Below are 27,630 nucleotides of genomic sequence, written 5' to 3'. Positions count from 1 at the left end.
AATTTGTAACTCCAGTGTCACAGGAGCTTCCTATTTTTTGCCCGCTGAGATCTTAGTGATCCACATGGTCAGATGGATCTTAAAAACTACCCAAATGAACTTTTTCTTGGTTTGAGCCACTTGTTGGCCCATTTTGTCATTGTTCTCTTTGCTTCTAATCACAGCTTCGGGCCTAGAGCTGGGATGAGTACTTGTTCAGCAGGAGCCAGAGTAAGGTGTTCCCACCTGGGGTAGGGATACAGCAGTTGGGGTTGGAGGGATGCATAGAGGATTGCACTATGTAAGAACTCATGCTGAAAAGCTAATTTCCAAATATTATTAGGGAGCACTAAGACAAGGACCATCTTAGAATGGGCTAGAAAAAGAGCCATTGGCTAGCTTACCCCTACTTATCCTTAACATTATCTCTTCTGAGGACCCTGGATCCTCCTGTCCACACCTTTGTCTGGGTTAAGGCTTGCTGGCACCTTATCTTCTCTCTAGCATGTCCCCAGCGACACTATATTGAGAGCTTTTACATGTCTGTCTGTAATCTTCTAGTAGCTCCTTCGTGACTGGTACTGTGGGCCGGGCACAGTGGCTCATGCCTGTAATCCCAGCACTTTGGGAGGCCAAGGTGGGTGGATTGCCTGAGCTCAGGAATTGGAGACCAGTCTGGGCAACATGTCGAAACCCCGTCTCTACCAAAAATACAAAAAATTAGCCGGGCGTGGTGGCATGTGCCTCTAGTTTCAATTATCCGAGAGGGTGAGGCGGGAAGATTGCTTGAACCCGAGAGGTCGAGGCTGCAGTGAGCTATGATCGCACCACTGCACTCTAACCTGGGTGACATAGTGATCCCCTGTCTCAAAAAATAAAATAAAATAAAATAAAAAATAAATAGTAGTACTGTGTCTTCCATCTATAGAACCTCATTGCTTAGCTGTGCCTGCCATAGAATAAACTCTCTATACATGTTTATTGAATTCGTAGGATGAACCAACAAACATAGTTGTGGGTAACAGACCTTAGTACTAGGCCTAGCTTCCCATGGTATCACTGTACCATTAAGCAGATTACTTAAACTCTATTTTGTTTTCTCCTTTTGTGAAATTAATACCTCCCCTGCCTACCTCAAAGGGTTGCTGTGAGCCTCCAATAAGAAAATGCATATGAGATGTTTTTGAAAATTATAAATTACCCTCCATTTACTAGATGTTAGTGTAGAAGAGTAGATCAGATGTAAGGGGAAGTTTTACCCTGAATAAATGGAACATTGGGTAATCAACACAGCATTACTGGGCTCTCTTTACAAACATGGATCCTTTAGTAGCTTCCTGAGTATCTCTCTCTGTACATCTCTCAAGGACTTGAGGAATGTCACTTAAAAAAAATTTTAAGCAAATCCACCTATCCCCATGAATTTTATTTTTAAACAAGTCAGCCCGTGGTGCTGAATTAAACCAGTTGGCCCTCGATAAGGAAATACTTTGAGAGATTGGTAGCATCAGTTTAAATTAATGAAAAGTCTGAGTGACAGATCATTTTAAAGTAAATGCAGTTTTATTACTTTCAAGCACATATAATAACAACGCTGGGAATTGAATTTGGAGAAAGACAGCATGTGTCAGAGAATCGAAGCATACAAATAAGAATCATTGATAATGAGGCTACTGCTGTGTGGCTATCCTGCTAAAGACCATCCTCCTCAAATTGGCTAATGTTCCCCTGGAGAAGCTTATCTATTTAAGAAACCCCTATTTTTTTCATTTATAGGCATGAAGAAAGTACCATTACAAATTCCTATACATGGCTTCTGGATAACCCAGCTTTTTCAAACCCCAGTGGATAGCATCTAGCAGCAGTGCCCTGCTCTCTGGTTATAACAAATAGTAATCTCGAACAGCAAACACCCTCTGGCCCCTACAGTGATCAACTTTTTCCAGGTTGCCTAGGACTTTCCAGGTTTAGCACAGAAGGTCCCAAGTCCTAGGAAACCCCTCAGTCCCAGCAAACTGGAGTGGTTGGTTACCTATTGGTACCTATGACTCTTACAGCTACTAAATATAGGGAAAAGATGCAGTCATGGGGGTTTACATTGAAGGGGTGGAGGAGAGCTGGGAGAGCTGCAGCTCACCCATTCTGTTGGTTTCTCTGCCTTCACTTTTTAACTCCTCTTACCTTTTCCTCCCTGATGCATTTTGATCATTGCCCTCTTCCCTTTGCTCTCTCAAATTCTAAGGGTACAGTGGGACTTCAGAAAGCAGGACTGAGACAGTAAAGTGGCTAATAATAGTAATAATTAACCATTCTATGGAGCTTCCCAAGTGCCACACAATATGCTAGGCAGTTTGTATGCATTGACTAATTCTCAACAACAGCCTTTTGAAGCAGACAGTATTATTACCTACATTTTACTGATTCTACTGATGACATTGAGTAAATTACCAAAGGCCACAGCAAGATGGGCTTCAAACCCATCCAATCCATCCCTTACCCACAGCACTGTCCTGCCTGTCAAATGCCTGGCTTCTGTCCTGCAAGGTTTAAAGCCTTCTCACCTTCTTCCTATTCTTGGTGGAAATCCTGACCTCAGCTTGCTTTAATCTGTCATCCAGCAGACCTGGAATGAGTGTTCTGTCCAGCTTTTCTCTGGTCTGTACTGCTATACCCTGTCCTTTCCTTGTTCCCTGCCCAGTCTTGCTCCTTGAGAGTAGAAGTACATTTCCTGCCTCTCATACCATGCTTCTCTGCTCTCATGTCCTCTCAAGTCTATAAGGCGCCATCCCCTGGAAGAAGGAGTTCTTAGAGATATTTCAGCCCCTTGCTAGAAAATGGCACTCACCTGCCTCTGAGGCTAGCTCTCCATTTAATCTCCTCTACTCACATGCCTCTGATAATAAAGCCATTGCCTGTGCATCCCCTGTGGCGCTTTGGAGTCCATGCAAACAAACAAACAAAAAACCTTTGCCCTAGGCTGAGACTCCAGCCTGAGTCCTAGCTCTACTGTGAACTTGTTGCATGACCTTGGACAAGTCACTGCACTTCTGTTTTTTCTTTTACTTATAAAATAAAGGAATTCGACAAAATCACCTCTAAAGCACTTTCCACCTATAACAGGCTATGAGATCCTATAACAAAGATATTTGATGGGGGAGGGAATATGAAAGGAAAGGGAACACCATAAAGCTACCTTAATGACTTTGAATTTGATGCCTTCCCAAGTAGACCAAAGTGAAAGTGATTCGAAAGGAACCCCAGGGTATAATCATTCTCCTGACGACAGCAGTGAGCTCTTCATTTTACTCCTCCAGGTATTATTGGAGCTACAGGGGAGCAGGTAGGTTGGCTGTTTGAGATGTCAGAGTTGTTCTCGATTTCTAATGTTGGAGAGTTTGGGGTGCAACTCACATAATTAAACCTTAAAGAAAATGTTTCCCCCATAGCACTGCATAACTCCAATGGGGCTTCTGAGCAGGAAAAAGAAAATGGAATTCAATGTCTGTTGCTCCCAATAATATTTGACACAACTGTCCAGAATGAAAATTAGAAGCCCTCTAACCACAGAGATATATAAGTGACAGGAGAGAGACATTGGGGGAGTGCCAAGGGCTGAAGGGCAGGTTAAGAGCAAAGGAATACAAAGTGGCTAAGAAAACCAGAGGGAGAGAGACAATTTCCACCCTTTCCAAGACCCTCCAGGCTAGAGGGCTTGGGTAAATTTTGACCTAGTTGTCCTTGTGTGCATGGCTGTGAGCTTTTTATTAAGTATTTATGCAGCAGTTTATATTTTACCAAGTGCTTTACAATCACTTTTATTTGGCTTAGTAAAGTTTTCCTGGAATCCCATCTACTTTATGATCAGAAGAGTCATTTCTTGTTTGCTTAGCACCTCCATGTGTACAGCCTCACACAATAGGCCACTTGTTCCAGCAGGAGAGCAGGTGCAAAGAGTTGAGCAGTGGAGGGCACCTGCAGCTACCAGGGCAGTTGGAGTGGGTGTAGTTTACACTTCAGCTCACCTTTTCTCCCCCTTTGTTATTCTTTCATGTTATGTTATTGCTGGCAACTTGAGAGTGGCAGGGTAAGGCTTGGGCCTGTCAAGTGCAGAGCTGTCCTGCATATGGACACTGGCAAAGGTAGGCTCTTTCCCCTGTGCCAGTGTCTCTGCCCATGCCCACCATGGCCATGCACTTGCCACCAGGCAAAGACTTGCTGAGTGTGTTTCTTTCTGCTGCTTCAGGGTTCTTGCTGCAGCCTTGGTCCTAGATCTCTGGACATGAGTTTAGGAAGACTATAGAAAGAGCAGTTCTACTCTCTGCAGACAAGACCAGCCAGTGTTCTTGGACAAATCTAACACTTAGCTACCTTATTCTTGGTAGTCCCTTCTCCCTTCCAGCAACCACGGCAGCCCCCCTGCACCAGCACTCTGGATTTTGTGATGTAGGATGGTGTGGCTGTATAGATGGCTCATGAAGCAATATGGCTACACACTCTCAATCACCGGTTTGCAGTGGGAATCCAACACAGTCATCAGTTGGATGTTTCCTTTTCTGAAGACCAGATTTGCCAAGGCAGAAACTAAATGCTGGTTCATGAAGTCCAGACCGGAATTAGTAGGCCAGAACATTGGAAAATTCAGGACCTCCAACAACTAAAGTTCTGTGGTTGAGAACAGGGCTATGTAGATGCTTAATAGGTAAGTGTAGAATAGATGATGACACTCAGTGGAGCATAGAAAAGGAACTCTGCTGTTCTCTAGGTTGCCACTGGTTTCTAAAATGGTGTGATCTGGCAGGTGGGACACATTGACAGGTTTAGCTCGAAGGGCCCAGTGTAACATAGGTACATAGGTCCTCAGTCAGTGGCTGCAGATTTGGGGGAAAGGCCCCAGGGGCAACAGGTTGACAAGGGTTAGGCAGAGTAGCTTAGAGTCTCCATCACACAAACTGAGCATTGGATGGGGCCTTTTATCTCAGGTCAGTTCAGTAGACATTTATTGAGTGCGTACTGGGTGCCAGGTACTGGGTAAGGGAGTGGGCCTAGAAATGAATACAGACAAGAGCCCCAGGACAGAGTTTTGCTCAGGAAAACACAGCTGGCAAGAGGAAGTCATACCTGAACACCCGGGGCTCACTCAAAAAAACATGAAATACTGGCTTGGAGGAATAAAACGAATTCCAGAGCCTGGGGCCTGACAAGTGAGTCAGTTAAACTAACACCTTCCTGCACTTGTCACTACTGGCTCAGGATCTGGGTAGGGCTAATTCTGCAGGTTGAAGGTTTGAGGCCTGGAAGTGACTGTGGCTAAGGCCAGAGGAGCTGACGGAAAACAGTGGCAGGAATGTTTAGCTTTCTTTTCAAGTGTATCAGTAGTACCTATTTGCATGAAAACAGTTTGTTCTTTGAGGCTGATCTTTGGCAATTTATTAACCACAGTTCAGCCAGACATCCAAAAGAACACTGAGGAGCCTTTCCTCCCTCTGTTTACTACATATTCTAGAGATGCCACACAAGAGAAAAATCCACCAGGCACACTTTTTCCTGTTTCAGACTTGCCTCTCTCCCAAACGTGTCTGGAGTCAGTTAAGAGTGATTGTTTAGGTGGACTTTGAGAGTCCTGTTCTTCATTTTGAAGATCACCACATTAAAGAATGGATGTTTGTTGTGGGTCCTGCAGCGACTGGAGACAAACAAAGCAGTGTTCTGAGCAGAGAGATTTGAAAAAGCGTGTGGGCATTTTCAAGAGTCATCTAATTCATTACTTGTGACAGTATCCAAAGTGGAAGCAGAATATTTTCTATCACTGAGAGGAGGAATATGAACTGTGAGAGAAGGAGGGAGGGGAACAGGCTTCTGACACCCAAAGCTGGTCACTTGGGAAACTTTGGAGGGTTGCCCTGGGCCACAGGTGAATGATTAGTTCTTCTGTGAACTAAAATTAATTTTGAGCCATTTGAAGCCCTTTCTGGTCATTTCCCCCTCAGATGATGCCCTGTCTCCTGGAAGGTTTGGGAGGGCACCTCTGCTAAAAAGTTCCTCTCAGCTAGGCTTAAATGCTCAGTGCCAGCCATTCACACATCATTGCTCAATCGCGATGGCAAAGAAAGTTCCAGTGCTTTTTCCCTTGCCCATTTTCCCTGATGATAAGCCATTCCTACTCATGCCTTGACCCATACTTTACCGAGGACCAAAATAAGATAACTGAGACTCTTCCACTTCTTAAGTTCTCAATGTGGGGATGAAGGGATTTGAAGCTTCCCCTGGCTATTCATTGCAAGGTTTATTTCTTCTCTCTCAGGAAGCTCTTTTTTATTTTTTTTAGAGACTGGTTCTCCTGTACTCCACCCAGGCTGGAGTACAGTGACACCATCATAACTAACTGCAGTCTCAACCTCCTGGGCTCAAGCGCTCCTCTTGCCTCAACCTCTCAAGTAGCTGGGACCACAGGCATGCACCACCATGCCTGGCTAATTTGTTTTTAAGTTTTGTAGAGACGAGGTCTCCCTATGTTGCCCAGGCTGGTCTCGAACTCCTGGGCTCAAGCAATCCGCCCATCTCTGCCTCCCAAAGTGCTGGAATTACAGGTGTGAGCCACCATGCCTAGCAGGGGATTCTTTTCAAATAACCTTTATTGAACATCTACTGCATTTGAGATGCTGTGTTTGGTGCTTTCACGTGATAAAAATAATAACAGCAGCCCTCATATAGAACTTTCTATGTGCCTGGCATTGTCTTAAGCACGTTATCTCAATTTGCTAACATTCATTATATCAAATAATTCTCAAAACAGTGCAGGTGGCATTATTCCTATTTTATAGATGAGGAAACTCAAGTTCGGCAAGGTTTCATTATTTATCAAAAGTCACACAGCAGGTGGGGGCACCAGCTTTGAACCCATGTCTCTGACTCCAAGGCCAGTGCTCTTTCCACCACGTGACTCTTCCTCCCTAAAATGTATTATGTACTTGCTGCCTCAGTAAACTATGACTGCCAAACCGAACTTAATCTCTTACAACAATTATTGATCATTATTTTGAACGTCAGTTACCTTCACACAATGCCCTCATGTTGTTGAGGTATGTGACTAGTTCCTTGCCCCCTTGTTCTTTGCTATTCTATTTGGGGGAGGTAACAGCTTCATTCCTGTCTCACTAGCAGTGATGCCAATAATAACTTTAGTTGCTGTTATTTGGCCTCTGGGCCTCAGTTTGCCCCTCTGTAAGAGGAGAACATTGGGCTGAATGACTTTGAAGGTCCTTTCTAACCCTGATATTTTCATCAATTAAAATCTAACTTAAAAATAGGTAAAGAGGCTGGGTGCAGTGGCTCACGCCTGTAATCCCAGCACTTTGGGAGGCCGAGGCAGGTGGATCATGAGGTCGGAGTTCAAGACCAGCCTAGCCAAGATGGTGAAACCCCGTCTCTACTAAAAATACAAAAATTAGCCAGGCATGGTGGTGTGCGCCTGTAATCCCAGCTACTTGGGAGGCTGAGGCAGAGAATTGCTTGAACCCAGGAGGCAGAGGTTGTAGGGAGCCGAGATTGCGCCATTGCACTCCAGCCTGGGCAACAGAGCAAGACTCCATCTTAAAAACAAACAGTCGGGTGCAGTGGCTCACGCCTATAATCCTAGCACTTTGGGAGGCCGAGGCGGGCGGATCAGGAGGTCAGGAGATCGAGACCATCCTGGCTAACCCGGTGAAACCCCGTCTCTACTAAAAATACAAAAAATTAGCCAGGCATGGTGGCGGGTGCCTGTAGTCCCAGCTACTTGGGAGGCTGAGGCAGGAGAATGGCGTGAACCCAGGAGGCAGAGCTTGCAGTGAGCCGAGATTGCGCCACTGCACTCCAGCCTGGGCGACAGAGCAAGACTCCGTCTCAAAAACAAACAAACACACCAGGTAAAGATCGTGTCCTTTTGGTTTAGCTTGAGTAGGACAAGAAAATGTCTGGTCCTAGTTCTCTGGACTAGAAGGACTTGGTAAACGAGTTTGGGGTGATTGAATAAGAAGTCTCTACCACACTCCTTGTTCTGTTATTCCCCACCCCCGATTACTGAGCTTTGAATTACACCTTTTTCTTTCTCTGTTTTTAAACACAGTTGGAATCCTCTCCTCATTTGTGTGTTCCCCTCAAGGACAGCCATCAGAGAGACACTGCTCTGGCCTAGTGTCCTGACCGCCATGTTTAGTTCTCACCAGCTTGCTTACACTTTGGGCTCTGCCTAGCTTGCGATTCTCACAAGAATCACTTTTGCTGTGCTTATTTACTTTTCTCTCTCTTTATCTCTAGCCTCTTCTGCAAAATTGGTTTCTTCAGACTAACATTCCGGTGACCTCATCTCAAGCATTTTCTCATTACCTTCCCCTTTCTGCTGGGGGACTGTTCCCTACAGCCACAGACTCTTCTCCTTGTAGTGGGTGATACTAACCTCTCACTCTTTCCTCACCATCTGAAAAATATTCTTTGCTTCTCTGGGTTTCAGTGGCTTCCTGATTATGTACCAAGACAAATCTTTTAGTCCCTCCTCAAAGTAAGGTTGGAGACTGCACTGTAAACAGAATCTAATGCAGTTATTCCCTCATATAGCTAATGGCTACTAACGGAAATATAGAAATAGGTTTATATCACCAAACACCGCATGTTCTCACTCATAGGTGGGAATTGAACAATGAGAACACTTGGACACAGGGCAGGGAACATCACACACCGGGGCCTGGCGTGGGATGGGGGAATGGGGGAAGGATAGCATTAGGGGAAATACCTAATGTAAATGACAAGTTAATGGGTGCAGCAAACCAATATGGCACATGTATACATATGTAACAAACCTGCACACTTAAAGTATAATAAAAAAAGAAAAGAAAAAGAAAGAGAAACAGGTTTACATGCCCTGGGTTTCTTTCCTAGATTTTGCTTCCTCTCTACTGAAATCTACTTGTAATTTCTGAAAGGCTGTTGTTGGAGAACACAGGTACTTCTTGGAGTAAAGTGGATATATCTGTTTCTAGCACCCTCGTAGCTTAACATTGGCTCTGAAGTAGTACTGCTATGCAAACAATTATGAAAGACATTTTTTTCACATGAAAGTTTTTAGTTTATAAATCCTCTCATGAAAAATCCACAATGGCCGCAGATAACATCATTGCAGCCCTTTACTTCTTCGACTTTTTGCCAGCACCAACATTGGCCTTTGCGGTCCCCCTGACTTTCTTTATTGGGTTCTTGCATTCCTTTCGTTGCTTTCTTGAGGTCTTTTTCTTCTCATACAGGCCATGTCTTGCAAGTCTATGTTTGGGTTCATTTTTCTTTGCATAATCCAGGGAATCATAAATCATGCCAAAGCCAGTTGTCTTGCCACCACCAAAATGAGTTCTGAATCCAAATACAAAGATGACATCTGGTGTGGTCTTGTACATTTTGGCTAGTTTTTCCTGTCTTAGGCACTCTTAAATTTCTGTCTTAGGCACTGTTGCCTTCCTGGGGTCAAGGACATCAATGACCATTTGTTTCCCCTGAAGTAGTCAGTTGGTCATGAACTTTGTAGTTTGGATAGTTACCGTGTCGTTCATGATGGCTGTCTATCCTCAGACAGCCAGGGAGGAGAAAGACATTTTTATTTAGATATGTGCATAAATAAAGAAGAAGCTAATTGTTTCTGTCTTTATTAAGCACATTTACAAATCTCAGCTCTTTTCACCTTTGCTTTATTTTACTGTGCATTTATGTAAATTAACACTGTATCATGGATAAAGAAAAGGACGTTTTCTTAGGCCTCTTAATAGGATGGTTTTTCTACCCTGTTTTCTGGTTTGTCTTTAAAGCTATTTATGCTCTTTAAATTATCCAGTTTTTCCCACAGTGATTGTTGTGGCCAGAATGCGTTCCAAGGAAACAGATAAATCACTGAGTTAGGGATTACATGCAATACTGAATCGTGTCCATAAGATGGCGCTCTGAGAATGTGAGATCTCTAACATTTTTAGCCATATATAGCTGGGCAGCATATTAAACTTTTGTGAAATCAAATTTTTTTTGGTGGGGACCTAGTCCTTCTGATTGGCTCTCAAGCACTTGGAACCATTCTGATACTTAAGGGAAGAAGGAAAGTGAATTTTCTAGCAGTTCCCTTGTCCTAAATCAGTACTAGCAAGTGTCAAAAATCAGCAAGATCTGTTTGAGAGACCTTTTAAAGAAAGGGATTTCTTCTAAATGTGGGACTTGTGATACTAACCCTATGTGTTGTTACAAATGTCCCTGTCTGGGTATCAGATTCTTCATCTACACAGTGAGTGGATTGGACCAGATGATCGCTGAGAGTGCTTCCATTTCAAATGATCTACATTTGAATTTGTTGATTTCTCTCCACTACAACATTGCTGCCTCAGCCAGAACAGAAATGAGAAGAAAAGATCGCCTATTTTACGCTTGTTTGACTCTATTCCTCTTCTACAAGTGCTCTCTTTGCTTCAACTGTCCCAAGACAAGCATGCCCAGATGTCCTCTTTTAATGAGGTTCCTTTTCTGTTTATGGCTTTTGCGCAGGTTTTTCCCTGCTCTCCCCAACCCCCTCCGCAATCCCTAACCAATCTGCCTGAACAGAAGCATGTCCCCCTTTTCACTTCACAAATAGGATTTTCTTAGTATTATGACAGTCATCTTTGTGCTAAACAGATACCAAACTGGATAAAGAAGAAGACGCCGCATGTAAGGTAACACTTCTAACATCCAACATAGCATGTCCAGTTAAGAAAACATTAGATTTGGGAGGTAGGAACATCTCTCAGTTTATTTTTCCTCCTCCACTTGCTAGTATTCATTGCCAGAACCATGTCAAAGCCTCAGTAGAGAAGCAGCATTTTGCAGAGGAGGACAATTAATTTAATTACAGATGAGTATTACTAAGTAGCTAACCCATTGTTACAATCCCCCATGGCCAACAGTGTCCCCATTCCTGACATCCTCTGGGCAGTCTGTGGATAAGAAGAATTGGGGCCACGCTGGCTCATCCTCATTCAAGGCCTGTCGTGAACCACGTGCTCCAGTGGCACAGAGCTAGCCTGAGGAAATGAAATGCTGAATTAATGAATTAATGCAAAGCTGCAGAGGCACCCTTCATCGATTGACTTCCCTCTGGGCTTGAAGCTCAGAGCACACATGTTACATGAAATTCCCCAGGGGCACATCACACATGTTGCCTTGCTGTAGCCAAGATGACAAAGGCAGGGGATGCACTAAGACATTGTTATGCTGCATTTGTTTTCCTATTGTCCTTAGACAGTTGAAATCTTCAAATAGTCTTTCGTATGTGTCTAGTGGCATGGATGGTGGTGGTGGTGGATTATTTATTTCTCTAACTTCAACACCTTGTCTCCCAAGAACACAAGTATGTCACTGAATGGCTTTGACCTGCCCACCCTGGCCTCCCAAAGTATGGCTATTAAATAGCCATACTGTCGTATCTCTGTGTAAGAGAAGAAACCCTATACACAGGGCTCTCTCCAGGGGCTCTTAAAGGGCAAGTCCAAGAATCTTGCTGAGTAGGCCAAGAGAGCTTTGTGGCGATGCTGCTGGGAGCCTTGTAGACCAATATAAGCAGCTCATCCATTGTTTCCTACAAGGAAGCAATGTAGCAGGGTGGTGAGGAAATGTCAAATATTTAGTCAACATCATTTCTCTCTAAGAAAGCAAGACCAGCATAGTGGTTAAGAACCCACACAGCTGGAGATGGAACCCACACAGCTGGAGATGGATTCTCAAAGTTCACACTCCAGCTCTGCTGCAGACAAGCTGTGTGACTTTAGGCAAGTGACCTACCTTCTCTGTGCCTCAGCAGCAGCAAAAACAGGCTGCCAATAGGGTAGTCAGGAGGATTAAGTTCATGTTTTCTTTTTCTTCAGTGCTTCGAACAGTATCTGGCACAGAGAAAGCACTCAGTAACTGACAGCTAGTATAAGTACCATGAGGTGCTTTGGGTGATTTAAAAAAAAAAAAACAAACTAACCAAGCCTCTGCCTTCAAAGACCTCACAGAGTACATGGGGTGGCAAATGGAATATACATAAAAGGAGCACTAGCAACTCAGGGCAGTGCCCACAGTACATTTCAATGCGAGAGCAGTGAGGTCAGCATGACTCAGGGTGGTTCAGGGAGGCCCTCAATTCTCATCAGGTGAGGACTTCAGGCATCTACAGGAAAAGGTAGTGAGAACTTGAATATGTTCTTTGCCTCTGTTTTGAGGGAGGGTACAACTGATAATTTACATTCATGTTCACATCCTCACTAATATACTGTCTTTTTGAAATAGGCAGGTCGGAGTTACCTCATTGAAGAGTAGAAAATAGGGCCGGGCATGGTGGCTCATGCCTATAATCCCAGCATTTTGGGAGGCCGAGGTGGGCAGGCGGATCATGAAGTCAGGAGATCAAGACCATTCTGGCTAACAGGGTGAAAACCCCGTCTCTACTAAAAATACGAAAAATTAGCCGGGTGTGGTGGCGGGGCGCCTGTAGTCCCAGCTACTCGGGAGGCTGAGGCAGGAGAATGACGTGAACCCAGGAGGCGGAGGTTGCAGTGAGCCGAGATCGCACCATTGCACTCCAGCCTGGGCAACAGAGCGAGACTCCATCTCAAAAAAAAAAAAGAAAAGAAAATATATATACATATACATATATAGAGAGAGAGAGCAAGAGAGAGAAGGTTTCACTCTGTCATCCAGGCTGGAGTGCAGTGGTGTGATCTCGGCTCACTGCAACCCCCACCTCCCAGGCTTAAGTGATCCTCCCACCTGAGCCTCCTGGGTAGCTGGGACTGGGACTACATGCACACGGCAACATGCCTGGCTCATTTTTGTGTCTTTTGTGGAGATGAGGCTTCACCATGTTGCCCAGGCGGGTCTCAAACTCCTGGACTCAGACGATCTGCCCACCTTGACCTCCCAAAGTACTGGGATTATAGGCATGAGCCACCACACCCAGCCAATATGGGCTATATTTAACCTAACAAAGTTGACTTGGTGACCTGATGTCAACCACCTAAGGTTTGAAGGAACTCAAGGGTGACATTGTGAACATTGCCCCAAATATGTGTTCTGTCATAAGAAAGCACCTTTAAGGAAGGACATTGGTGATGGCCAACATAACTCTTATTAACAGGAAGGATTTCCCAGAGGCCCTGAGATGTGCATCTGAGTCAGGCCCACTTTTTGTTTTTCTTTTGTTTTGTTCTCTTTTGCCTTTAAAACAACTAATGCCTAGGAATATAATGTATAATATGGTGACTATATTAAAGAATACTATATTGTATATTTCAGATTCACTAAGAGAGTAGTTCTTAAATGTTCTCACCACAAAAATAAAGATAATTATGTGAGGTGATGAATAGGTTAATTAGCTGGTTTGGCATAATCGTTTAACAATGAGTACATATATCAAAACATCACATCGGAAGTGTACATGTATTTAACTTTTATCAATTCTACCTCAAGAAAGCTGGAAAAACATTTTAATTAACTGCTATATAAAATCTCATTCGTTATATATTAAACTATTATAAAGATTAAAAATGGTCATGGTAAAAAATATTTTAAAATATAGAAGGATATAAAAAAAATAAGATTTCACTAGCATCTCCCTATTCTCACTCACTGAAAGTGACTGCTCTTATCCTTTTCTTATATATCCATCTAAAATTTTTCTGGGCATATTTGAACATGTATAGAGTATATAAGAGTAATGCAAATGTAGACCCATTTTCACTGCAGATGCTGCTATTTGTATCTGTTATAATGTATCTCGTACTTGATTCCATATCAACACATACAGATCTACTTTGCCCTATTAATGTGCTCATAGTATTTCATTCTAACACTCATTACTTTTAAAATTTGGTTCAATATTTTGTCTGGCTAAGGAGCAAAGGATAGAGACATGAGAAACAGAAAAAAGTATTGAGAGCTGTGGGAGAGGTATCAAGATACCTAAAGGATAGTGCAAGAACACAGAGTTTTTAAATAGTGCCACTAAACTTAAGCAACTATAGGCATCAGTTGGACCAGGACTTTTGGTTACTGCCTTGTGAAGTAGATGCAAAAATGGCAAGTTTTAGGCCTAAGCCACAGGGCAGCTATTCCCAACACTTCTGTAACCAGAAACCATGCTTAATTTGCTAGAGTCCTTTGAGGATTTAAATAGCACATGGATAGAGCGGAACAGTAGATGCTATTTCAACTTTCAAAAAGTTTGGCAAGCTTTTAAACCCAAAACTGTCTTTTAAAAATGGAGTCACTGTGGGATCAGGGAGCAGTGTTTAGTCCTGGCACTTTATCCATGGCTGGGAGATAAGAAATTTAAAAAAATACATAGCTAAAGGGGCACTTTTCTGAATGACAGAAAATAATACAGTAGGACCACAAAGGATCAGCTGTGGGATTAATTTGATTTAATATTTATAATAGTTTTGGAAGCTGGAGTACGGGGCAAAATCGCTAAGTTGGCAGATGTCTTTACACTATTCCAATGAGGATAAGAAGCTTTGGGAAGACGCTTGTTTTATAGGAGTGGACATAAAAGTGGTTGGCAAGCTTTGATATGAAAAAGACCAAGGATATGTCTCTAGGGACACATTCCTGAAGTTCATTTCAGAAGATTTATAATGAGCCTTACCTCTTTATCTGCAAATAGGGTCTCTGCTTCAGGCATCAGTAGGAGTTAAAGAAGAGAAGATGGAGTTGGTAGTATCATCAGAAGATGAATGATATTTAAACAGACCGCATTATATGAACATAAAAGAGGAGGCTAGTAGTGAGCTGATACCCACCAGATAAAGAATGTTCCTTTATGTCTCTTTAACACAGCCCCCAAAGGCAATTGGTATTTGATGATTGGTGATCTGTGTATTCATGAATTAACTTTTAAAGTTAAATAATCTGAATGTGTTAAGCTATCATTTTAGAAGAAATGCAATCAAATGTGCTCTTCAGCATCTTTGCTACAAAATATTTTCCTTCTCAGAGGATGACTTTTAATTATGAATGTCAGAACTAGATTTCCTGACCTCCTCTGTTAGCATGCATGTTTTTCTAAGTATGTCCTTAATATTGGCAGATATATTGTATCATGGACAGGGACATCTAATAGAATGAGATTAGTATCTTCTGAAGTTGTGAAATTTTTAGTAATAAAGAAATAATGCCCTATCTAATTTTCAGTAATAAAGAGCTAATGCCCTATCTACCTCTCAACTTCACAGTGTGGTTGAGAAGCTCAAATGAGCTGAGTGATATGAAACTGCTTTGTAAAGTGCTGTACAAAAATATGGTAATGTTAATTATTCTTTGTACTTCATAATTTGGGATTAGAAATATAAATTGACTCAAAATCTATAAATTTATCCTTTATAGATATAAATGCCAGTGTGTGAAAATCAGTATACAAGGATGTTCTCTGCAGCATTGTTTATATTAACAAAATATTACAAATTATTGTTAATCAGTAAGGCATTGGATAAAGAAGTTACTACTGAGCCATACAGAGGAATAAGAACAAGGCATTTCCATGTGTTCTAACATGAAAATATGTCCAAAGTATTTATTTAGTTTTAATTTTTGTTTTGAGACAGGGTCTCACTCTGTCACCCAGGCTAGAGCACAGCTCACTGCAGCCTTGACCTCCCGGGCTCAACACTGCAGCCTCCAAAGGTGTGCACCACCACGCCCGGCTATTTTTTTTTTTTTTTTTTTTTTGAGTGGTTCGGTTTCTTAATTGTTTTATTTTAAGCAGTTCTGTTTTTTTGTATTAAAATACTGCAACTCAATATTTTTGTCAAAGTTTCCACATTCTTATCAGAGACAAAAGCCAGAAAAATACAAAAAGTGTTCCTTTCCCTCATTTCTCAAGCATAACATCCAACAATTTGGCAGCTGGTAGCTATTTTTGACAGTTGTGACTTGTATCTGGTGATATAAACAAGATTACAGAAGCAGTAAACCATAAATGTAGTTTCATTTTTTTGGTCATTACTATCATTTTACAAAATATTTAACTTCTACTTTGAACATTAAAATGTAGTCCAGCTTTTTAAAGCCGCAATTAACCACCATATTTTTTATAGGACCAAAACAGTTTGATTGTGCTTTAAAAAATGATCATTTAGAATCAATTAATTAGAATTAGAAATGCTTAATGCCTACCTTAAGTGGATAGCTAATTGATTCCTAAAATAAAATTTTGGTCTCTTTAAAGATGTTCAAGTTGCAACATTGAAGCTGCTTTGGTGGTGCTATCTAAATGATAATCTGTTTGCAAATGCCAAATGAAAACTCTTTGTTGGTAGATTGAGCTATGTGCCGAATTAAACACAAATCAGTTTAGGCATCTTCACTTTTCATTATCTTATCTCATTGGAAATTATACATAATGTAAACAGTAGAACCCGATTCACTGATTTTTTTTCCTTAGTTTAATACAAGTGTGCCTCACTTTAAGCAAAATATACTAAATGATTTCTGAAACAGGAGTTTCCTTATTTTTTCAGTTAAAAAGATTTGCTTACAGAATTTCTTTAAATAACAAGGCTTCTTTGGCCTGTTTAGAGTATTCAGATCACAGAAATTCATTTCACACACAACTTCTTTGAAATACCTACATTGCATAAAATGAGGCACACAGGTACATGTGCCCATTCCATCGAGATTGCCTCATTATTTTGTGGTTATTTTATAGTTTTCAGTTTGTCGTTATTAACACTTTAGTATGCCAGGTTCATTCACTCCCTATTTTAGTTGAGATGAGTTAGTGTTTCTAAGGAGTGTTTCATAATCTCTTGTCCCAAACTAGGCTGGTTTGGGAACCCAGTGAGAGTGACTGAAAATTGAAATTCAAGTCCTAAACATACTTCCAGAGCACAGCCTATCACCCTGTGGAGATAACACACAAACTATCTCAGAGGACCCCCACCTGTGGAAGTGAAAATCATGTGAGAGTCATAGTTCAAAAGAAAAAAGTGCTGGGCACCGTGGCTCATGCCCGTAATCTCAGCACTTTGGGATGCTGAGGCAGGAGGATCACTTGAGCCCAGGTGTTTGAGACCAGTCTGGGCAACACAGGGAGACCCTGCCTCTACAAAAAATTGGCCAGGCTTGGTGGCTCACACCTGTAATCCCAGCACTTTGGGAGGCCGAGGTGGACGGATCACCTGAGGTCAGGAGTTCAAGACCAGCCTGGCCAACATGGCGAAACCCCGTCTCTACTAAAACGCCCAGCTAATTTTTTGTATTTTTTGTAGAGATGGGGTTTCACCATGTTGCCCAGGCTGTTCTCAAACTCCTGGGCTCAAGTAATCCTCCTGCCTTGGCCTACCAAAGTGCTGGGATTGCAAGTCCAGTCCAAAGTATGTATATTAAGTGATACAAAGTTGCAAATCAGTATGAGTAGTATCATTCCAATTTCGGTTAAAATTACCTATTAGTATATGTAGGTGAAAACCTCTACATGTATATCAAACTGTTGACCATGGTCCACTCTTGGAAAGACAGATTGATGGGGCAACTTTTACTTTATGCCTTGTTTATTTTTGTACTTCTTAAATTGTTTACAATGAACATTATTATTTTGTAATTAAAAATATGAATTACAGATATCAATTTTGCCCTTATAACCCTGGCTACCCTATTGTAATTGAAAAAAATATATATAATGAGAGAGCAAAAGCCCTGGGAATCTTTTCATTTCTTTAAGAAAGCATTCCATTATCAGGATCAGGAGCAAGTAAAAAAGAGCTCAAAACCTTTTTCTCTCTTTGGCAATGGTGTTCTGGTATTTCCACATGATGAAAGCAAAAGGAATAAATGAAATCTGTTTCTTGTTTGCTTTGTTTCGCAAAATGAGGAATAATTCTATGTAGAGGTCTGGAACCAATAAGGAAACCACCTCATTTGTGAATCACTGTCCCAGTTGAAGTTGGCAAAACCCCACACTGGAAGGCAGAATTGCCTAGTACTTTAAATAGTTACCCTTCTCATGATGGTGAGGATGTCCATTGCTACCTTGAAACTTTGCAATTCTGGAGTAAAGCCTATGGTTTATCCTACAGGAGCACATTAAAATCTTCCCTTGGGCTGGTGTTCTCTCCTCTCATGGAGAACGCAGAGGGAAGCTGACAGGTATAATTTATGGTGAAAGTGATTTGAGAAAGTCTCCTGAGCCTACAGGAAATGGTGGGAGGAGGAAGAAGAGGAGAAGGAAGAGGTAAAGAACATGGAAGAATCTTTCTCCTTCAAATGAGTAGAAGGCTCACACACAGTGAAGGTTCATTCTGTGTGCTTCACTGTCATGACCTTGAACCTCCCCTAGCACAGCTCTAATCACTCTGCCTGGTCATTGGCCCTTACTCTTCTAGACTCCCCACTGGACTGAGAGCACAATAAGGGCATACAGACCTTGTCTGTCTTGTTCATTGTTGTATTCCCAACATCTAGGAGAAAAAAAAGCATGTTGAATATATTTGTTGATTGTTGAACGAATTTTTTTTTACTGTAAATAGACACTATGTGGAGTGGTCTACTTTTGCACCATGAGGTCGTCTCATGAGCTTGTGGTCAGTCTGACTGTTGATGCCAAATACAGTCAGCTTTTCCTTTGTTTGGGACTTTCTTTGACAAACCTTTTCTTTACCTTCACCTTTACAGATACAGCCAAAAGGCGGCAAGGAATGGAATGAAAAACCAGTTCAATCTCCATGAGCTGAAAATGAAGGGCCCTGAGCCAGTGGTCAGTCAAATTATTGACAAACTGAAGCACATTAACCAGGTATGTGGAATATAAAAAATAATAATAATAAAAAGTAGAAATAACCGGGAGAGAGGAGGAGGGGGAGAGAGAGAGGGGGAGAGAGAGAGGGAGAGAGAGAGAGAGAGAGAGAGGGGGGGGGGGGGGAGAGAGAGAGGGAGAGAGAGAGAGAGAGAGAAAAAGAGAGAGAAAGAGAGAGATAGCCAGCTTCCACTGTTCAAACTATATTCTTGGGCTTTTAGGAAAGACGCTATTATTTCTTCAAATAGTCTGTCTGCTAGAAAGGACTTCTGGCCTTATTTTTCACCCCACTTTTAAATTATAAAGACAATATTGCAATTTGAGGGGTAGCTTGGAAAATAGAGGGAAAAATATTTCTCACAATCCCACTATTTTATCCCAACTGTTTTCATTTTTACATGTTCTCTTCTAATATTTGTCCAGAAAGGCACACTCACACAGACTTTTTCCATAATTAGAAATCCACAAGTGATTTGTAGTTCTGAAAATTAACACTATCTTGGAAACACTTTTCTTTTCCATGTTGTCACAAATCTTTTTGTTATTGTTGTTTTGTTTTGTTTTGTTTTGTATTGTTTTGAGACACGGTCTTGCTCTGTTGCCCAGGCTGGAGGTCAGTGGCACAATCATGGCTTACTGCAGTCTTGACCTCCTGGGCTCAAGATATTCTCGTGTCTCAGCCTCCCGAGTAGCTGGTACTATAGGCATGCACCACCATACCTGGCTAATGTTTAATTTTTTTGTAGAGATGAGGTCTCACTATGTTGCCCATGCACCACCATACCTGGCTAATGTTTAATTTTTTTGTAGAGATGAGGTCTCACTATGTTGCCCAGGCTGGTCTCGAACTCCTGGGCTCAAGCAATCCTCCTGCATCAGCCCCGCAAAGTGCTAGGACTACAGGTGTGAGCCACCATGCCTGGTCCCCAGAAATCTTTATATTAATTATTTGTCATGGCTGCATAATATTCTGTTGAGTATTCATCATAATTAATCAGCATGCTTTTGCTGGATATACAGGTTGCTTCAAATTTTTTGCCATCATAAATAAAGGTACCTCCTCATACATAGTGCTTTATCCTGATCTTAGCTTATTTTCTTAACATGCTAAAGTTATTGGGTCAAAGGATATGAGCAATTAAAATGCATGTGTCCAAATTTGCTTTTCCATGAGAATGTATCAGTTTTCACTGCCACCAGCAAGACAGGAGAGGTCCAATTTCACTGCATCCTTGCCAGCTTCTGACTCACTGCCATGCACAGAGACACCCACAGATTCCCTTGACCTGTACACATAGTTTTTCCTCTCATAAGAAGTTTAGTAACAAGACACAAATAGAAGTTAGTTGTACCATCTGCTTATGATTGCTTTGTGGCCACAATAAAAATGCCACCAAAAAGGCATATACCAGAGTGACAGTGTTCCTGCCCCATGATCCATGGGTGGGAGGACTGTGGCATCAATGACTTCTATTTGTAGTTTAGGAAGAACTTAATGAAACTGAAATCCTTATGCAAGAACAGAGGTTTTAATACAAAGACATTGGTATGAGTTTTTAAAATATGGATTTTAGCAGTGAAATTTTTGTGGGTCCTAGAAAATACTTAGAAGGGCTTTCTAAGAGTAGTATATTTTTCACTGCAATTGGCATTGTGAAAGTATTGACAACATGCTTGGGTACAAACTCCTCTGGTGCCTGATAAGGTGCTCTGTACTCAGTGAGCACTTAATAAATAGCTGTTAGTGCTGCTGAGCACATGGTAATGGCAGTGTCTACCTAACTGAGCCATTTTTGTGTGTGAAAGTACAACTTCACTAAGTTCTATCAAGCCTTGCTAGATATAGTGTGATGATTTCAAAATGCATCTCTGAGGGGATCAGAGCACAAACGATGTAAAACACTTACTGCTGAGTTGAGGGCATGATATGCTTCACTTGGGGACAGTGGTACAAATTATCTCAAACCAAAATGTGTCTAGGTGGCTATGTTCAACTGGTTAGACCCCAACACTGGTGAGGCCAAAATCTCAGTTTCCATCACTGTGTCCCTAATTCTAAATGAGGAATATTGTCAACAGGTCCCTTGTGTCAACAGACCTTAAGGATTACCTACTATGTACTCAGCCAGGTGCCAGGAACTTTGGGGATTCAAAGGAAGTCTAGTCCTCTGTCCTCACAGCGTCCTTGGGAGAGGAAGCATAAGCATAAGAAGTGGTTAAATAAAGATAAAGGGCAGCCTGTGATGCAGAGTCTGAAGAGGAGTGCTGCTCATCGGTTTTGGGTGGTATGATTAGGCTAGTGGGAAGATTGCAGAGAGGGGCAAGTGTTAAGATCTGCCATAAGCAATGAGTAGGGTTTGAGTAGGTAAAGACAAGCAAGGGAGGGGCAGTCATAAGAAAGATCGAGTGAAGACCTGTGGGCGGACCCCACCCTAGAAAATGGGAAAGCTGCATCAGACATGGGCTTCTATATGATCAGGCAGTCACTAAAAAATATTTATAGCAAGTCCTTTCAGCAAAGGCTTTGGGCACAGTAGAAAGAATTTGGGCTTTGTATCCAAATGGATCTGAATTCAGTTATAGATTTTACTAGGCGCATAACTTTGGGTAAATCAGTTAACCTCTCTGAGCTTTAGTTCTCTCATCTGTATTATGGTAAAGATATCAAAAACTCCAGTGTATATCTATTATATACATATATATAATATGTACACATAGATATATGTAATTGCATGTGCATGACAGGCACTTAATATATGGCAGTTAGTTGTGAGGACTGTGTTTAGGATTTTCTCTATAGGCAGGACTTGAGTTTGAAAGGGAGTTCCAGTACTTTCTGCGAGTCTAATTCTTCTCCCCCAGTTTTGTATGTTTGTAGATCCCTTTGATGCATCTCTTCTTTCTCTCCCATATTGTCTCCTTCTTTTCCTCTCCTCTAACTTTCAGCCACAAAAGCTGAAACCAGCTGACAGGTAGGGAGATGTACATAGAGTGAGAAAAGTTGCTATTACAACTCCTTTTTCCTACCTCTGGCCATGAATATGTGTATGAACATTTTTAGTTTCTATACAAATACCATTGAGCAGCCAATTAATTCTCATTGATAAACCAGTTTTACCTGTTTCAGTTGAGCTGTTAAAATTGGTTGGACTCCAAACACCCACATTGATTTTTTTTTCTCATCTGTGTTGCTTTATATAGCCAAAACACATTTTTTCAGTCCTTAAATAAAATTTATATTTTGGCCATGATTCGATCTGAAAGTGAGACACTTCAGGGAAGTCATAAAGAAGAAAGTCATGATGATGATGATGATGTCGATGATGATGATAATGATAATGTGTTGTCTTTGTATAGCATTTACCCATATTTCAAAGTGATGTCATGTTCTAAAGTCTAACTGCTTAGGAAAAAAATCCAACTTGGAATTATATAAGGTATAAAACTGTGACAGAATCTTTTCAAGAACTCATTATTACTCTTAAACCTTATCTCATTTTCACTGTTTTTCGGAAGGTAAGGGATAAATAATGTTTGTCCTTTTTATAGTTAGAGAAACTGAGGCAGAAAGCCATTAATGGCTGTATAGACATACTGCCAAAAGATCCAGTGAGTTCAGTTGAAAACTCAATCAATCATCCAGATGTTTCCTATACACTGCCAAACATCTGGATTCACTGAATGCCTGACTAAATCGGCCTAAAGATTTGGTGATAGGGAGGAAGAATCAACTTAACTTTCCAAGTTCACATGTAATTGAGTGGTGAATCTGAGAATGTGATGTTATTTTCCTAAGCCCCTTGCTCGGTGCTGCATCTATTAAAACTACAATAGCATGCTCCAACATACATATTTATAAATACAGAAATACTTCTCCTCTCTCTCTCTCTCTCTCTCTCTCTCTCTGCATGTATGCCCCATGTGCGTCCATCCAGATGAACTATAGCTAGGCCATTTATGAGCACATCCCAAAATAGCTTTTCACTTTGTTTCCTGGGAATTCTCAGCTGCCTCCTTGCAGGTTATGGTTACTGTTGATAGCGCTGGAAAGAATATACCCACTAAGGGAATAAAGTAACATTATTTTCATATTGATAATCCCATGGTATAACCTTGAGGAGATGGGTTCAGAGCCAGGCTCAGGCCCCTTTCCTGGGAAGGCCTACAGGTGTGGAATGTTCTCCCCTCCTCCTTCCAAGGCAGAGTTCATGTGTAACATTCCCACGATCAGAAATGAGGACCTTTTTATTTCCTTTTCAGTTTCTAATTTGTGTGAGGACTTATTGTCTTGTGTTAGGAAAAGAATTGAACTCTTTTATGTCCTCAGTGTCAGTCCTGGAATTTGCTAGGCCATGTTGCTTTAAAACAACAACAACTAAGTTTTGTTTTTGTTAGTATCATTCTGCTCCAGGCTCCTGCATGGAGAGAAGACTCCACAATTACCAAAAACGATCACAACACATCGTTACTCATATAATACTGTGGGCCATTTATCCCCTAACCTAGTTTTGTTGTTAACTTTTTCTCTCTCTTTAAGAGTAGTTATGTAGTTAGTGCTAATTTAGCAGTCCCTAAACTGCTACAGGACTTATTGTTCCCAAGGAAAAATCTATCCATTTATTGTTTCCCCATTTCAGTTCAGGTTCAAACGAAATACCAGAAATTGTTTTCCTGCCCGTTGTAAACAGTTGAAGCCAGAGTAGTCAATACCTGCCCACTTGGTGTCAGAGCTTTTCATTCAAAGTTAGATAAAGTCTCATCTGTTTGGGATCGTTGAAATGTCCTGCTGAATGGTGGGGGAGTGGACGAGATGGCCTCTTAAGATTCCTTCCAGCCGTGTGATTCCATGATTTGTGGCTCAAGGTCAGGCTTTAACCCAGCACCCTCTTGTGAACAAGTCTTGTGACTTTATTCTCTGTTCTGCCACTCTTTTTAAAATACCCTGTTCCCAGGTCACCCTTTTCCACTTTGTAACCTCTCATCTTTTCAAAGGTTGTTCCCTTCCCACCAGTCTTCCAGCCTGGGCAGATGGAACTTAAACTTGCCCTTCCCCCCACCCAATTCTTCTGTTCTGCCTTGTTCTCATTAGGCTATGAAAACATTAAACTATAAAAACAGTTTTGCATTTATCACCCCTAAGTTTCCCTCCTCCAGGGCCAGATAGGTGACCTGTTTTCGAATCATGTTAACCATGTGATTCCATATGAATGATAATTCTGCCATATGTTTACATAGCAAAATTCAGTTTGCAAAGCTCTTTCCTATCCATTAGATAACGTGATCTTTATAACCGCTCAGAGAGGAAAGCAAGGCAGGCATTATTACTTACATTTCCCAGATGAAGAAACTGTGGGCATTAGAAGTCTACTGATTTCCATACAGTAAGTGGTAGAGCTAGACCTAGAATCCAGAGCTACTGATTTCATTCTCTGTGCACTTTCCTTTACTTGTACCAAGACATGGCACACCTATTAGGAAGATCTATATAGAAAAGATGTGCAGAATACAAATAACAAAAACTCCTTAATTTGTGGTCTGATAATTTTCAAGTGCCAAATATGGTAATTTCTATGGCCGAAGCTCTAAAATCAGCAGCAATGAAAGATTAAGCACATTGTTTACAAAATCTCAGTTGGTGAGATTCTTGGAGGAACTTTGTGGCATGAGTTTGAGTTATAAATAGCAGAAGAACTTTCTGTTAGTGAGCCCTAATTCATAGAATGATGTTAAATGGTCAAAGATAATTAAAAAATCTAGAACAGACGCTGAAATGTCTCCACTTCCATCCCCCTCTGTAAACACCAGAAAATTATTTTTAAGATGCCTGGCAGACTCTAGTGCAATGAAGACACTAACTTTTGAAATAGAAAGTTAAAATTTTTTAATAAGTTAATTAGTAAAGCTGTTAAGTGCCAAAGGAGCACTCAGGACATTCCTTAGCATGTGATTTTAAAAAAATGTTTGAAATGAATCTCAGACATGATGGAAAACACTCCAAGTAACTTGTTTTCATAGTCTTCTCACAATAACACCAGTGAGAGTTGTAAAACACTGGCCTAGTGCAGTGGATGCTAGAAAAGCCAATATTGAGCTAAAATTTCTAAATAAAAGGAGAAACCTTTTGAAAGTCAACTTTAAATAAAAGACCTATGGAATTATGTCCCAGTGTCTGTCTTACTTGTTCACATACAAGTGACATGGAAGAACTCTAGTAATTGCCATTTATTTCCATACGGAGCCAGAATGTGTGTGTGTGTGTGTGTGTGTGTGTGTGAAGGACAGAGTACCTACAAGACATGTTAGCAAGAACCAATGAATGACTTCTGAGTCACAAAAGGACAATGTGAGTTAGTCCTTAAATACCAGACTTAGACTCTGTGGAGTTAAACATTATTTCATGAAGTAAAAGGGAATTCTCTGATATATTCCAAAACGGATTTATCATTAAAAAATCTTCTGTCACTTTGCCTAATAGCCTGAAAAATAATTACAATGTCTGGTGGCTTTGGGGAGCATGTGTTTTTAATATCTTAATTACTATATACAGTTTAATAACACTGCACCAAGAAGAATTCCCAAGTATTTCATACTAAATTTCTTGAAAATGAACTATTTGCTATATTTAGAATACACAGGATTAAAGGTACTTAAATTAGGTCATGTATTTTAGTCCTTGCATATTAAATTAAATTACTCAAAAATGGAAGATGAGTCAGAAATGGTGAGCCAAAATGTTGTTGGTATTAGTGTTGTGGTCATCTTGATTGAGCAATGGAGGGAAATACATGAACTTTTCTCATTACATTATTGTATTCTTTCATAGGATATTTTTAACTGGACGTGTTAGCAATGGAAAGACAAGTTCTACATATGAAAAGAGAATTCTGTCAAACAATATAGACTACCAGGTTTATGAAGTTTAGAAATACATTTCTAAATTTTCTATGAAATTCATAGGGTCTCCTATTGTATTTACATTTACCCACTGGCCAAATGCAGCATCTTTTTTTTTTTTTTTTTTTTTGAGACGGAGTCTCACTCAGTCGCTCAGGCTGGAGTGCAGTGGCGTGATCTTGGCTCACTGCAACCTCCACCTCCCGGGTTCAAGCAATTCTCCTGCCTCAGCCTCCCGAGTAGCTGGGATTACAGGTACCCACCACTGCGCCCAGCTAATTTTTGTATTTTTAGTAGAGACAGGGTTTCACCATGTTGGCCAGGCTGGTCTCGAACTCCTAACCTCAGGTGATCCACCTGCCTCGGCCTCCCAAAGTGCTGGGATTACAGGTGTGAGCCACCGTGCCTGGCTGATATTTTTTAATAAACAGTTACAAATGCTCGTTCCCTAAAACGTTTGCAGTTACAAATATTTGCTATATGAGGTATATCAGTCTGTGTGTATGTATGTGTGTGTGTATTCAAATACTATTTCAGAAATTAACCCAGATATATTTATGAATATGTATCATGCTTCTAGACTGTAAACTCCCTAAGTGTGGAATCACACATTTAATTCTTTGTATCCCATGGCACCTAACACAATAGCATATACAAAGTAGACCCTCAATATATATATAATTAATTGACTGATCAGTCAATTCAAAGGACTTAACCTTTGCTGCCCTTATTTCTGAATTTAGATTTCATTTAAGGTACTTTTCGCATTCAATATTAACCAGTGTCTGTGCTAAAGGGCAGAATTATATAAGTGCAGGATCATAGGGTCTAACCCTTTGATTTTACAGAGGATGTTAAAGCCAAGAGAGGGAAATGACTTGTCCAAAGTCATACTACCAGTAAATGACAACACTGGGACTGGGAAATGAACAGGTTAATATTCTATAGTGCCATTTGCTCTGCTTCCAAAGGCTGTTGATGCAAACATGCTTGCAAATACACAGACACATTTTCTTATACAGTAAGTACTCCAAATCATGGCAGAAGCCCATAGTTATGAAGTTCATCTTTGGAACAAATGGCTGCACAGTAGGAACCATGAACTTGCTAATTATTTATCACTTATTTTGGATATTAACTAAGTTTGGGCCTAACAAGTATACCTTAGTGCCCAACTGCCTCATTCAACTCATTGGGCAGTTGTTGCACCAGGTGGGGAGGTCTCTGCTGGGATCACTGAACCAAAGGAAGGCAGAATCAGCAAGACCTGTTGCTCATGACCTTTTACCCACTCACAGAGTCTGACTCAGGCTCCTGTTCTCATTCAGGGTCAGTCATCCTTTCAGTCTCATCCCCTGGATCTCAACTCCTCCACCTTCCTGGACATCTTATAATAATTTATCTCGTGCCTCCTTCCTCCTTCCAGAATGACAAAATTAGCATCATATTAGTCAGTGGGCTTATGTGCCAGATAGCTCAGTTGTTTAGGGCAGTGTATTCAGATTGTGTTCCATAGGGAATGTGGGAGAGGTGCTGTGGAGGTTGTTCTAAGTCCCCCATTCCTATTTTAACCAGAGCAGCTCCGTTTTTAAAAATCTTCTTCACATATTGGTCTTCTAAGTAAGATTTCACTTAAAGGGGTCCAACTGCAAAAATAACAAAAATCTTAGATGCCCTTAAAGCTAACATTAAAGGCTTAATCCCACGTGAGCCATTTCGTAATTTGAGTGGTCAATGAAGGTACTAAATATCTATAATACACAAGGAAGTCACAGCATGCCCTCCAGTCCCCATCAGCCACTTTCTAAAATGAACTGTGGGTCAGAATGGAGACCAAATGGGAGAATGTGAATGGCTTGGTGGTAACATTATTGAAGTGATAGCTAAAGGCCCATGCTCTAGTACTAGTGAACCAGAAGTGGCTTCTTTGAAGCTGATGACCAACATAT

At 41.1% G+C, this 27,630-nt stretch overlaps 1 protein-coding gene and 1 pseudogene across 1 annotated transcript in view; one reads left to right on the top strand and one right to left on the bottom strand.

The window, feature by feature from the left end:
- Positions 1–27,630, top strand: part of GPC3 (glypican 3) — a 452,497-nt gene that overhangs the window by 305,013 nt on the left and 119,854 nt on the right. The window contains 1 exon segment of the mRNA NM_001135737.1: positions 18,667–18,787. Coding sequence (NP_001129209.1) covers positions 18,667–18,787 — 121 coding nt within the window.
- On the bottom strand, positions 9,138–9,554 carry LOC100612128 (small ribosomal subunit protein eS24-like; annotated as a pseudogene).

Source organism: Pan troglodytes, chromosome X, assembly GCF_028858775.2.
Source record: "Pan troglodytes isolate AG18354 chromosome X, NHGRI_mPanTro3-v2.0_pri, whole genome shotgun sequence".
Taxonomy (NCBI): Eukaryota; Metazoa; Chordata; class Mammalia; order Primates; family Hominidae; genus Pan; species Pan troglodytes.
The sequence above is the reverse complement of the archived record's forward strand: the minus strand, read 5'-3'. Positions and strand labels throughout refer to the sequence as shown.